Raw genomic sequence first — 11,787 nt, 5'->3', positions numbered from 1 at the left:
AAAAACACTCTGCCGTCAACTTGTAACACTTAAAAAGTAAGAAACTTGCTTTGAGAAGTGTGGTGTTTTTCCACTGTCCTCATCGGCTCCCTAGGGAAATTCCAAGGGGAAGAAAGCAGGGATAAAGAGCTTTTTGTATTTCTCTTGGTTTTAACTGCTAAAACAATTTTTGTTCCATTAGGTTTGTAATGTGAGATCTTTCAGAGTGAATTGACACAACAGCCTCTGAGTTTATTAATTCATCACAACTAACTTAGTCTTCACGTGTCTAAAAACAAATTGCTGACTTCTCGCAAGTTCCAAACTACTTATGCAATGCCCTGAAAATTGTTAAATGTAAAATTATTCCAGGATTACGAAGGCTATTCAATTAACATGGCATACAAACACACATGCGTGCATACACACACACACACACACACACACACACACGCGGCATGCATAGTTTTCAGCTGATCTTTCCTGAGTTATATTCAGACTTAGTCCAACATCAATCTAATCTGCAAGATACCGGGAGCTAAACACCATTTGAAATTGCCCGGGAGAGGTCAGCTGGCCATTAGCTCCTAGATAGAAGGAATGTCCTAAAAGTCTCGAGGAATGACAAATGCCTTGAGATACTATCTCACTGCTTACCCAAGGTATCTCCCCAGATTGCTTATCAATGCCTTTCCTGTTACCCTTTTCATATTCAAAGAATGGGAAAAGTTTGCAGAAGTTTGGCTGGTAGACCTTCCCTAGCAATAAATACTTTGAAACTCTAAAAAAGCACATCCCTTGGAAAACTGCTGCCTTGCTGGAAGAAGTAAACCCCAACTGGTTAATCTCAGCTCTGCCACCTTCTTGATTCTATCCTCAAATTCCTGGAATGGCAGACAAATAAATTACACCACCACGCTGCAAAACGATGCAATGTTAGCAGATTAACAAGGACATGTCCCGAGTGTAAACCGTACTCCAAATAAAGAGTTGCCAAAATTTGAGAGTTTTTGTCATTCTATGTGATCTCTAACTCCCCAAAAACATCAATAATCTGCTTTTTTAAGGTAGCAGATAGTCATATTGACAGAATGAATTGGGTAGAGGGAAGGGGAGTCCGTTGGTATCTGGAGCAGTCAATTTTTCTGTTATAAATGTTGGTATCTGGAGCATTTAATTTTTTTATTATAACTGTGACCCACAGAGTAACTAAATTAATTTCATCCAGGGTAATTAAATGATTTTTAACTAGCTCCTCCACTTCCAAATTCACAAAGTTCTAAAAACTAGTTCTGGAAGTATTTGTATTTTGTTGGGAGCACCTGTGGGGCAGGTTGTAATTGATTGTGGCGTTGAGAATCAATTATTGAGAATATACCAGTTCTGACATAAGCCACGCAAACAATATGGACACATTATCTGCTACCTGTCAAATCCATTGATTTTTCTCAATGGATTGACCATTCAGAGCAGCTGAAACTCCAAGGGAACTTCATTCTATCAACTACTAGAAGTTGAAGTAAGTTTATATGATTAAAACATTCTCATCAGTAGCCATCTGTATTATTCCAGAAGGAAACAATTACAAATGAACCTATTTAATAGACATGAGAGGCCAAAAATAATACATTGAAAATGAATATTTAAAATGCTAAATCCTGTCTGCAGGTGACTGGCAGGTCTGCAAGTCTCAAGTATGCAAAGATCTTAAATATTAAAAAGTAATTTTAATGTACAGTACAAATAATGGGCACAAGTTCTCAGATTTTAAGGAATATTATGTGGGGGCAGTTCATACAAGACTGTTGTGTATATTAATGAAAATAGCTACAATGTCTCTTCACGATAATCCTACAAGGTTTTACTATGGCCCCCAATCCACAGGCAACAAAACTGAATATTCAAAGAACTGACCTAATTTGCCCAAGTTCCCACAGCTGTAGAGGTTTAAAGACATTTGGGCTGAGAGGCAGAGAAGAGGACCAATTAGAGGTTGTAAGGGGAAAAAAAAGCTATCCTGGCCCCAAAAGAGCCAGTTCCCGAGTCATGATACTAGATGCCACTGCTTTCAAGCTTTTAGCCTATAATCAACCCATATTGAAACCAGATTTACGAGCCCTTCAGAGGAAAGCTTTGTGATTTTCTAAAGCAGACATGTTTGGTATTTTATAAGGTCAAACCCCCTGTGGTGCAGTGTTTTTAATAAAATCAGTTCAGCAGAAATTAAGAGACACACCAGTCAATTTCTAGGAAGCCTCTAAGCCATTCAAAATAAAAGGAAAAAAAAATAACATAAAAGACACAACCATGCACAGATCAATTTTTTCAACAGTGGTAGAATGTAAGAAGTTGTCGATACAAAATCATGTTGGTAAATTTGGTCCCATGTCTCTAGTTCGGGCAAATTTCCACTCAGAAAGGAAGATTCCTTTTGGGGGTAGTTCTATGACAATACTAAGCAAGGGCTGTTCCTGGTTAGCCTGGCCTTGTGACACCTCAAAGTAACAGTAAACATCTCGAAAAAACAAACCAGTCGCCACCACCATTTCTGACATCACTGAATCAGGTAGACCCTGGACCTTATCTTAGTCCTTATCTCTGGCTCCCGGCAACTTCTACACTCTCACAGGGAAGCAAAAGTGAAATCTATAGGTAGTTTTTAGTTACATCCAAAGTTGAGCTGCTGGCAATATTTTCATAAGGCGGCGGATCTGACTTTATGTGCGGGCCTGACTTTAAGACTGGCAGTGAGGTAATTGCCGGGCGCGGTGGCTCAAGCCTGTAATCCCAGCACTTTGGGAGGCCGAGGCGGGCGGATCACAAGGTCAGGAGATCGAGACCACAGTGAAACCCCGTCTCTACTAAAAATACAAAAAAAAATTAGCCGGGCGCGGTGGCGGGCGCCTGTAGTCCTAGCTACTCAGGAGGCTGAGGCAGGAGAATGGCGTGAACCCAGGAGGCGGAGCTTGCAGTGAGCCGAGATCGCGCCACTGCACTCCAGCCTGGGCAACAGCGTGAGACTCCGTCTCAAAAAAAAAAAAAAAAAAAAAAAAAAAAAAAAGACTGGCAGTGAGGACATGTGTAAAAACTAAATGAGTATCAAAAGGGAGAGGATTTTTTTAGGAAAAGGGGCAGGGCTGGCCTATTATGTGGCTAGAAGCTGAGCCCTAGAAAACTCTGAGAGGCCGTGGGCACAGTGCCACCTCCCCACAGTACAGGGAGCTGTAAACAGCCTCGTGAATATACAATAGGAAGAACAAAGGCACAAGATCAAGTGGAGAGGCTGTGCATGCATCCTCCATGAAGTTTGTGGTAACACCAGCCCAGACATAGGCCTCTCTGGGAGGAAGGGGTTCACTGATTTCAAAGTGTTTCAAAGCACATGACTTTAAATCCTTCATTGTTTTATCTCCTAAAGAATTGCGGAGTTCCTAGTTAACCTGTACTTAGAAGATACGAGGTGAACAGGCCCTCATAACGGCAAGCAGAGAAAAGAAACTTCGACTACACATAACAGATACAAAAACTGGCCACTTGAAGAATTGCGGAGCTTGCATAATGGCGTATGTGAAATGAGAAAGTACAAGGAGCAAGAAGTCCTTTAATCTCCAAACTACGAACTACTATAATGTGATCAAGAGCCAGAGTGGGGCTGGGCAGAGTGGCTCGCACCTTAATCCCAGCGCTTTAGGAGGCTGAGGCAGGAGGATCACTTGAGGTCAGGAGTTTGAGACTAGCTTGGCCAATATGGTGAAAACCTTGTCTCTGCTAAAAATACAAAAATTAGCCGGGCATGGTGGTGGGTGCCTATAATCCCAGCTGCTTCAGAGGCTGAGGCAGGAGAATTGCTTGAACGTTGCAGGGGGACGGAGGCGGGACGCGGTAGGTGTGGGGAAGGGGGTGGAGGTTGTAGTGATATGGATGGCGCCACCAGACTCCAGCCTGGGTGACAGTAAGACTCAAAAAAAAAAACAAAAAACAAAAAAAACAAGAGCCAGAGGTGGAGGTGAGGGTGGGAATTTCACCAACGAACAACTTTGATCAATTCTCTTGACAGGTTTGAAGGGTTGGGTTCAACGAACAATTCTTCGGCTTCCTCAAAAACTGACGTACACAAAGCTTAATAACATCTTTTATAAAATATAAGGCATGTATGCAAGAGCTGTTCATCTTAAAAGGGACAATGCTTTTATTATGCTTTATATGAATGCTTTTACTAAAATGTTTATTCCACAGCATAGGGCAGGTGGTCAATTAATATTAATAAAAGAAAACCCCCATACTCAAATATGCAGGCTGTAGGTTTTTTATTTTTTTGAGACCGAGTCTAGCTCTGTTCCCCAGACCGGAGTGCAGTAGCACAATCTCAGCTCACCACAACCTCCACCTCCCAGGTTCAAGCAATTCTCCTGCCTAAGCCTCCCGAGCAGCTGGGACTACAGATGTACGCCACCATGCCCAGCTAATTTTTGTATTTTTAGTAGAAACGGGGTTTCACTATATTGGCCAGGCTGGTCTCGAACTCCTTACCTTGTGATCCACCTGCCTTGGCCTCCCAAAGTGCTAGGATTACAGGTGTGAGCCACCACACCTGGCCTACAGGTTAACTTTTAAGCAAAAATTTCAAATATACAAAGGAATTGAGAAGATACTCTCCATGGCATATTATTCTGACATTTAAAATAAGAAAGATCCACTGGGGGCAAGGGAAGTACACAAATAAGTCATACGTTTTGTTTTGTTTTGTTTTTTTGAGACGGAGTCTCGCTCTGTCACCCAGGCTGGAGTGCAGTGGCCGGATCTCAGCTCACTGCAAGCGCCGCCTCCCGGGTTCACGCCATTCTCCTGCCTCAGCCTCCTGAGTAGCTGGGACTACAGGCGCCGATACCTCGCCCAGCTAATTTTTTGTATTTTTTAGTAGAGACGGGGTTTCACCGTGTTAGCCAGGAGGGTCTCGATCTCCTGACCTCGTGATCCGCCCGTCTCGGCCTCCCAAAGTGCTGAGATTACAGGCTTGAGCCACCGCGCCCGGCCTAAATAATACGTTTAAATTCAGGCTGGGCAATGTCAGCAGGACCGAAAGTCTTATAGGAGGAAACACTGTTTCTTAGCTGTGTTACTGGCAAAAGCCAGTATCTATTTGGTTCCCTAAAGGATCATTTGGGAGGAGGAAACCTAGTAGCAGTTATTTAAATCAACTGGTATATCATGTTCACTACAGAAAACCTTTCTAAGGAGGAAGTTAAAAAAAAAAAAAGCATCACACTGTTGAAGCGCAAGGTTTAAAATTAAGAGTGTTGTACGGTAGGGTTCAGCTAACTGGGGAGCCAAAATACTCAATTTGGCTTAGGACAAAATAAACTGGCCAATTAATCAACAGTAAAAGGAGACAGTGACTAACCTGAACAAAAAAAAGTTTTGTTTAGTTGGGTTTTTTTTCTTTTTTGGGTGGAGGTAGACACACTGGAAAAGGTATTCCAGAACGCCTGGATCAAAATGACCTTTGCTAAGTCAACTCTAGAAATTGATCAATCACATCTGACCTGGTACACACAAATTTCAGATCTCCTTCTTAGATGAAAGCTAGAACCAGAATTATCCTATAACCAGAAATGTGGGTAAGACACTAAAAGATGGTCAGTATACATTTAGAAACTCCATACTGTAAGATTACACAGGCACGTGGAAGAATAAGCAAGATCTTGGTCTTGTTTAAAAAAGAAAAGAGAAAAAAAAAATCAAGCCACATCCTGAAGTTGACAACAAGTGAGCAACAGCAAATGGCCATTAGTGTAATTAACATGTACTGTCTCACGCTTCCCAGTTAAATTTATGGAAGACACTATTAAATTTCAGACAAAATATATATATTTCTTTTAAATCTTTACAATAAATCAAGATGTAGAAGCTTACATAGGGCACATTTTTGTTTATTTAGGTACTCAATTCCATCTCCCTTGGATGCAAATAACCCTGGTGACAGTGTGTACAAAGTCTTCTCTTTGCTTTCTATAATTTTAAAGTAACACATTTGACTGTATTTAAGTCTGTGCAAATAATCCTTCAGAAGAAATATCCAAGATTCTGTTTGCAGAGGTCATTTTGTCTCTCAAAGATGATTAAATGAGTTTGTCTTCAGATAAAGTGCTCCTGTCCAGCAGAACTCAAAAGGCCTTCAAGCGTTCAAGAAGTGTAGTTCAGATAAGACTCGGTCATACGAATTCCAGCTTCCCGTGCCCACTGTACATGCCCCAGTGAACGAGCGAGAGGATCTTGTCATTGCTGAGGTCTGCTTGTCTCATTTTATCACAGGTCAGACAGCAGTTCTCATGCCCACTGACCGGCACCATGCATTCCAAGTCTAACTTTGCGACCTGTCCCTTTTTGGAATGGTGTCCGTGAAAGCTGTAGTGCAAACGGGAGAGCATCTGTTGCCGCTGATCCTGCAGCCTCTTGTTTTCACTTCTAAGCATCCTCAGGGCCAACATAATAAGCAACACTAAAATCAGCCCTCCAGCAATGGGCACGGCAATGACTGCGGCCCGGAACCACAACTCTTTGGAAGAAGTCAGCTCCTGCACCTTGGTGATAAGGTTTCTGCTACCATCATGCTGATACCTGTTTCCTTGTCCTAAAGGAGTACAAAGAAAATGATCAAACTCCATGTTAACTCCTCCTAGGGATATATTCATAATCATCAATTCATTTTATCCAGGAATTCCATTAAAAAGCAGCTTACAATTAAATCAACGATATTTAGAAAATATTGCAAAACTATCTAAAGAAGCTTACAAACGCATTTGTTTACAGACTGTCATTACTGAGATGTAATGGCCTTTTAATGTCTTCAAAATGTTGAAAAAACAGGCAAAACCTATTATGTAGACAGACATCTAATGCTCAGGCAGACATAAAAGCCACTCAATCAAGATGCATCTCTGTATCCAGCCAGGCTTCTCCCTCTGGTGTCTCTAATTACATTAACAACAAAATCAATAGCAGACACACGAAGTCGTGGCTGTCACAAGTCTATAGATCAGGCAGGCATTCTGGTTAGAAACGGCTTCTACCTACCTGAGGCCTCACCCTTGGGAGGAGAGAGAACATCATGCAACCCTCTGTAATTGCACATGTCTTCATGACAGCATTCCAATGTGGGCATGGTGGTGCCAGAGTGGTTTCGGGCCTGTTTGGCTTGGCAGATGTCTGCCGTGCTTGCAAGAGAGTCCAGGCAGCCATGGGTGAGTGGGGAATTTGAGTTCTGAGGATCAAGAAGTCTAGAGAAGCAGGCGCTGAGCTCAGATTTACACATATAACCAGTGGCTACACAGTGGGCAGCGTCACAGTAGCATCGAATTTCACCTGAAAACAATGAGAGATCACGTCAAACTCTGCTCCAGAAACCAGATAAAGCAACTATTTAGGCAGCTGCTCAATCCCATTTTCAAAGGCACGGAACTTTTAGATCATCCAAGCTCAGGGCTCCGGTCCATGGAGCCTGGAGAAGCCCTTCCCTGCAGCCAGTAGGTAAGTTTCAATCCAGTTAAATGTACTTTTGGCAATGTAGTAATCCCAATAGCAGGTTTCAGAGGAGTTTAGAGAGTCATTTTAAAAAAACTTGCTTTTTGAAGGAAATAGTAATGAGTATAATTTCTCCTACCATAACGTAAATCACGTTATTTATTCATTTTAATCCTACATGACCATACAACATAAAATGCTAGGCTTTTTGATTTTGTCAGTATAAATATTTGATCGGAACTACTGAATTGTTTACTATCCCACAGGACTGTGCCAAGAGTTAAGAGCTTTAGCTAACACCTTATAAAGTTATTAACTAGAAACACAACAATCTAGAAATTGCCCAGGTCAGGAGGTTTTAAAACTATGAAACTAGGCAGCTATTTGCAACCTCTCTAGAAAAGGCAAACTTTTTGCCTATAAAGATCTTTTCATGCAGAGGAGCTTTTAGTCAGTATATTGTAAAACAGGAACTAGGCAGTTTACAATTAGTGGTTTGCTTGCCAAAGTCAATTTCTTTCAGCCCAAATGGAAAGTCATAAAAGGTGGGGGGAGTATAAAACTGCAAGGCTAACTTCTCCTCCTCCTCCTCCTCACAAGTTTTACATGTAATTTGACATGTGATCTAAAAGGGGAAACATTGAAACTGAAAATCCTCTGCTGGTTGAATGAAAAATCCTTAAGGAAACCTCAAATTTTCTACAGGAAGTGATTAAAAGTTTCCTTTATAAAAACTTATTTTGTGAGTTGCATGGCTCGGTTCACATTTTGTCACAGGGCAAGACTGGAGGCTTTAATATCAGTTTCTAGTTGAAATAATCTGGGTCTTAAAGTTATCACTAATACGATATCCACCTAGTGGACCCTGGTTGCTGTCACATGCCACAGCAAGTAAACTGAACTAATGCACGAGCCTCTTCCAGTTTCCCGTCTGAAGATCCGAAACCTCCACTCTGAAATTAAACACCAGGATCTGCTGTTTTACAAACCTCTTCCCACCCTTACCTTTCTTCTTCCCCCTCTCTCTGATGCCGAGTAAGGTGTCTCATTTAATTATCTGTCCAAATTCCAGACCACGGTATGGTATGCTCTGCTTTCACCGGACACTGCCAGTGCTTCGGTTCTAAGAAAAACCAGCCCACTAAACACAGATCTTTAGCAACCCCTAACAGTCCAAAGCTGGGGTTCTCGCTCCTAAATCTGCACTCGCCATCCTGAGGTTGGGCCCAAGTTCCTTCTCTGCTTCAAGTAAGAACCTCGCTTTGCAGAATCACTTCTCTGCTCTTTCTCCTCCTCACTCCAAGCTCACTTTATTTTCCACATAAAGCTCACCAGTCTTCTGGGGTGATGACTACATATTCCTAGTTTGACAAATTCCATATACAGATTTAAAGTATAAATAAAACAGATTAAAAGCCCATTTTGACCCTATTAGTTTCAGACCTTGTACAGAAAAGGAAGACTGAATACAAGTAAAATGCTGCTTAAATGTTTATGAGAGCCTATTTAAAATACTGTATTTTCAATGACCTAAAAACAGCCTAATAAAATTTTGACAGGTAACTGGGAAAGTTCTAACTACCTTTTTTTTTTTAATTGGAGCCACATTTTAAGCAAGGAGAATGGACTTTTGTACCAGTGTATTAAAACTATATTTCTGTCGTTCATAAAGTTTCTTCCTGTGGCATGCAAAAGGCCAGAAAGGGGACTGGTATTTTGAAACTGTGGAACAATGCCCTTCTGTTTCTGCCCCCTTCTCGTTACTGTATGTAGTGATTACACAAAAATGTCTGCTTTAGTCAAGATGGCTACAGGAGAGACTGCTGGCTTCTTTTAAAGCTTTTGAAGTCCGCAGCCGTCAGAAATCTCTGATCCCCTAATTATATCATTATCAGGCACATAGTTTCGGTATCTGTGACTTCATGTCAGCCTCAGTCCCTCCCCGTTCTGCCCGCCTTTGATAGGGCCAGGAGGCTCCCCTCTGCAAGCTGCAAGGGCTGTTATTTAGGGTTAATTACACCCTTCCTTCCAAAATAAATAAATACTGTAGCACATCATCCTCGCTGGGCTAGCTTATGCTTTAACCTCATGCCTGCTACATAGCAATTAGAGAGAAGTAGGGGGGTGCAAAGGCTAAACAGTGCTTCCTACTTAAAAAAAAATTATCTGTTCACAGAACAGTAGAGGTAGATTTCATAGCAGGGAGGTGAGGGGAACCTTGAAATTCAGAGGAAGTTCGGGTTATTTCTATCTAAAAGGTGAAAGCCTGCAGAGGAAAGAAGGAACTGACCCGCTGCCTTTGCCTTTTTTTTTTTTTTTTTTTGGTCTTGTTTGTAAAATATGAGGTGAGTAGGAAATGAGACGCTGACAGAGCCTACTCCTCCTGGCTACTGAAAAGCAACACAACACACACTCCTGCACACCTCGGACACCTTAACTCCCAGGGAAACCCAAACACTCGCTCGCACACACTCAGAGAGACGTACGCAAAGACACACACAGAGACTCAGATACACATTCAGAGATACAAAGACACTTAGAGACAGACATAGAAATGCATTCAGAAAGACACTCAGGGTCACAGAGATACATTGAGAAATACAGAGACTCAGACACATTCAGAGACACAAAGACTCAGAGAAAGAGACACAGAAATGCATTCAGAGATAAATTCAGAGACATACTCAGAGACAGAGATACACTGAGTGATACAAAGGTTCAAACACACATTCAGTGACACAACACTCAGAGACAAATGCTTTCAGAGATACTGAGGCTCAGAGACACACGCACAGAAATACATCCTGAGGCACTCACACAGACACACTGCGGGCACGCGGCAGCTACGGGCCGGGGTCTGCGATTCCTCCCGGTCGTCCGGGCCCCCAGGGTGAGGAGGCGGCGGCGTCGAGCCGAGACTCCGGCCTCGCTCCCCGCTGGGCTGCAAACGCGCCACTCCCCGCAGGCAGAGCCAAGAGGACCCTCTGATTATCGACTGCCCTGAGATCGGAGTCCGCATCCACGCGCCAGGCCACCGCCGCGACTTCTAAGAACACAGTAACTTGTCGCGACCTGCGGCTCCGGCGCGGGAGGGAGCCTCGCCCACCGCTAACAAAGCCTCTGCAGCGGGCTCCAAAGCCCTTCGGCGGGTACGGGACCCTGGGCCCTTGCGCCCCCGGCACCCACCTTTGGTGAGCAGCACGGCCATGGCGCAGAGCTCCAGCTGCAGCCAGATGAAGATGTAGCTGGAGTGGCGATCCATTGACGCCCCGCACAGCCGCGGCGCCCCCGCCGGCTCCCGGAGCCCGGGCTCGGCGGCAGCCTACTACCCCCGGAGCGCGCAGGGCATGGGCCCTGCCCGGAGCGGCGGGCGCCGTCAGCGGCGGGGCTGAGGTTCGGGCCGCGGCCGGAGCATGGAGCGCGGCTACAGGGCGCGCCCAGGAGCCCAGAAAAGTTTCCCGGTCCCGCCTCGGCGGCCACCGGCTCCCTTGCCCCACTCGACTCTAGGGCTGCACGCTAGCCCCGGGCACCGACGCGGGCCAGGGTGGGCTCCCGGCCTTCAGTCCCCGCTAGCAGCCACTCTCCGCGAAGAGGGCAGGGGCTCCCCAGAGCGCTAGCGCATGCACCGCAACTCCCTCCCGCGCCAGCCCAGGTCCCGCAGGCTCCGCGCCGTAAATAGCGCCCCGCGCGGGGAGCCAGCCCGGGCGGCCCCGCCTCGCCCCGCCCCGCGGCGTCCGATTGGCCGCCGGGCTCCTGTCAATCCACCCCGCAGCTAGGGGCGGGCCCAGACGCGAGCGCGGAGGGACCTGCCCGGCGGCTCCGAGCGGCGCCGGCGTCTGGGGCGCCCGGCTGGGGCGCTGCCGTCTCCCGCGCTCCCCCTTGCGGAGGCCTGCGCGTCCATGACCTTTGCGAGGCTCCGGGGGAGCCCAGCCCCGGGACCCGCTCGGGAACCCGCCTCCGAGACCCTGACGGCTCAGTCTCGGGCGGTCAGCGTCCCCCAGCCCGGAGCTTCTTTTGGGTGCCCCCCAAAACACGCAGGGGGGCTGCGTGGTGGTCCTCCCCGGCCGCACTGCGTTTTCTGGAGCCCCCAGGGGCGAGTGACGACGCTCCGGCCTGTGCAGGTGGCGGAAGAGGGTTCGGGTGGGAACCTGGACGAGGCGGCCCAGCGCTGAGGTCTGCGTTCAGCCTTCGCCCCCCACCCCCTTAGCGTGTCCGCCTCGAGCTGCCAGCCAGGGGATCAATAAAGCCCAGACAGACCGACTGTTGATCAGTTAGGAGCCGCTAGTT

At 45.6% G+C, this 11,787-nt stretch overlaps 1 protein-coding gene across 1 annotated transcript; it reads right to left on the bottom strand.

The window, feature by feature from the left end:
• Positions 1–5,662: 5,662 nt before the first annotated feature.
• On the bottom strand, positions 5,663–11,170 carry BAMBI (BMP and activin membrane bound inhibitor). Its single transcript, XM_050804551.1, has 3 exons — positions 10,687–11,170; positions 7,054–7,341; positions 5,663–6,610 (listed from the first exon to the last, which is right to left on the bottom strand). Exons 1-3 carry the CDS (start codon positions 10,760–10,762, stop codon positions 6,192–6,194), a joined length of 783 nt encoding a protein of 260 aa, XP_050660508.1. The 5' UTR covers positions 10,763–11,170; the 3' UTR covers positions 5,663–6,191.
• Positions 11,171–11,787: the final 617 nt, after the last annotated feature.

This window comes from Macaca thibetana, chromosome 9 (genome assembly GCF_024542745.1).
Source record: "Macaca thibetana thibetana isolate TM-01 chromosome 9, ASM2454274v1, whole genome shotgun sequence".
In the NCBI taxonomy this organism is placed as follows: domain Eukaryota; kingdom Metazoa; phylum Chordata; class Mammalia; order Primates; family Cercopithecidae; genus Macaca; species Macaca thibetana.
This window is presented reverse-complemented; position numbering and strand designations above follow the sequence as displayed.

Excerpts from the sequence above, each read along its gene's own strand:
- BAMBI (XM_050804551.1), bottom strand. The coding sequence starts at position 10,762 with ATGGATCGCCACTCCAGCTACATCTTCATCTGGCTGCAGCTGGAGCTC. Across the intron at positions 7,342-10,686 it reads GGCCGTGCTGCTCACCAAAG|GTGAAATTCGATGCTACTGT; the intron begins GTGGGTGCCGGG and ends CATTGTTTTCAG. Across the intron at positions 6,611-7,053 it reads TCCCAAGGGTGAGGCCTCAG|GACAAGGAAACAGGTATCAG; the intron begins GTAGGTAGAAGC and ends GTACTCCTTTAG.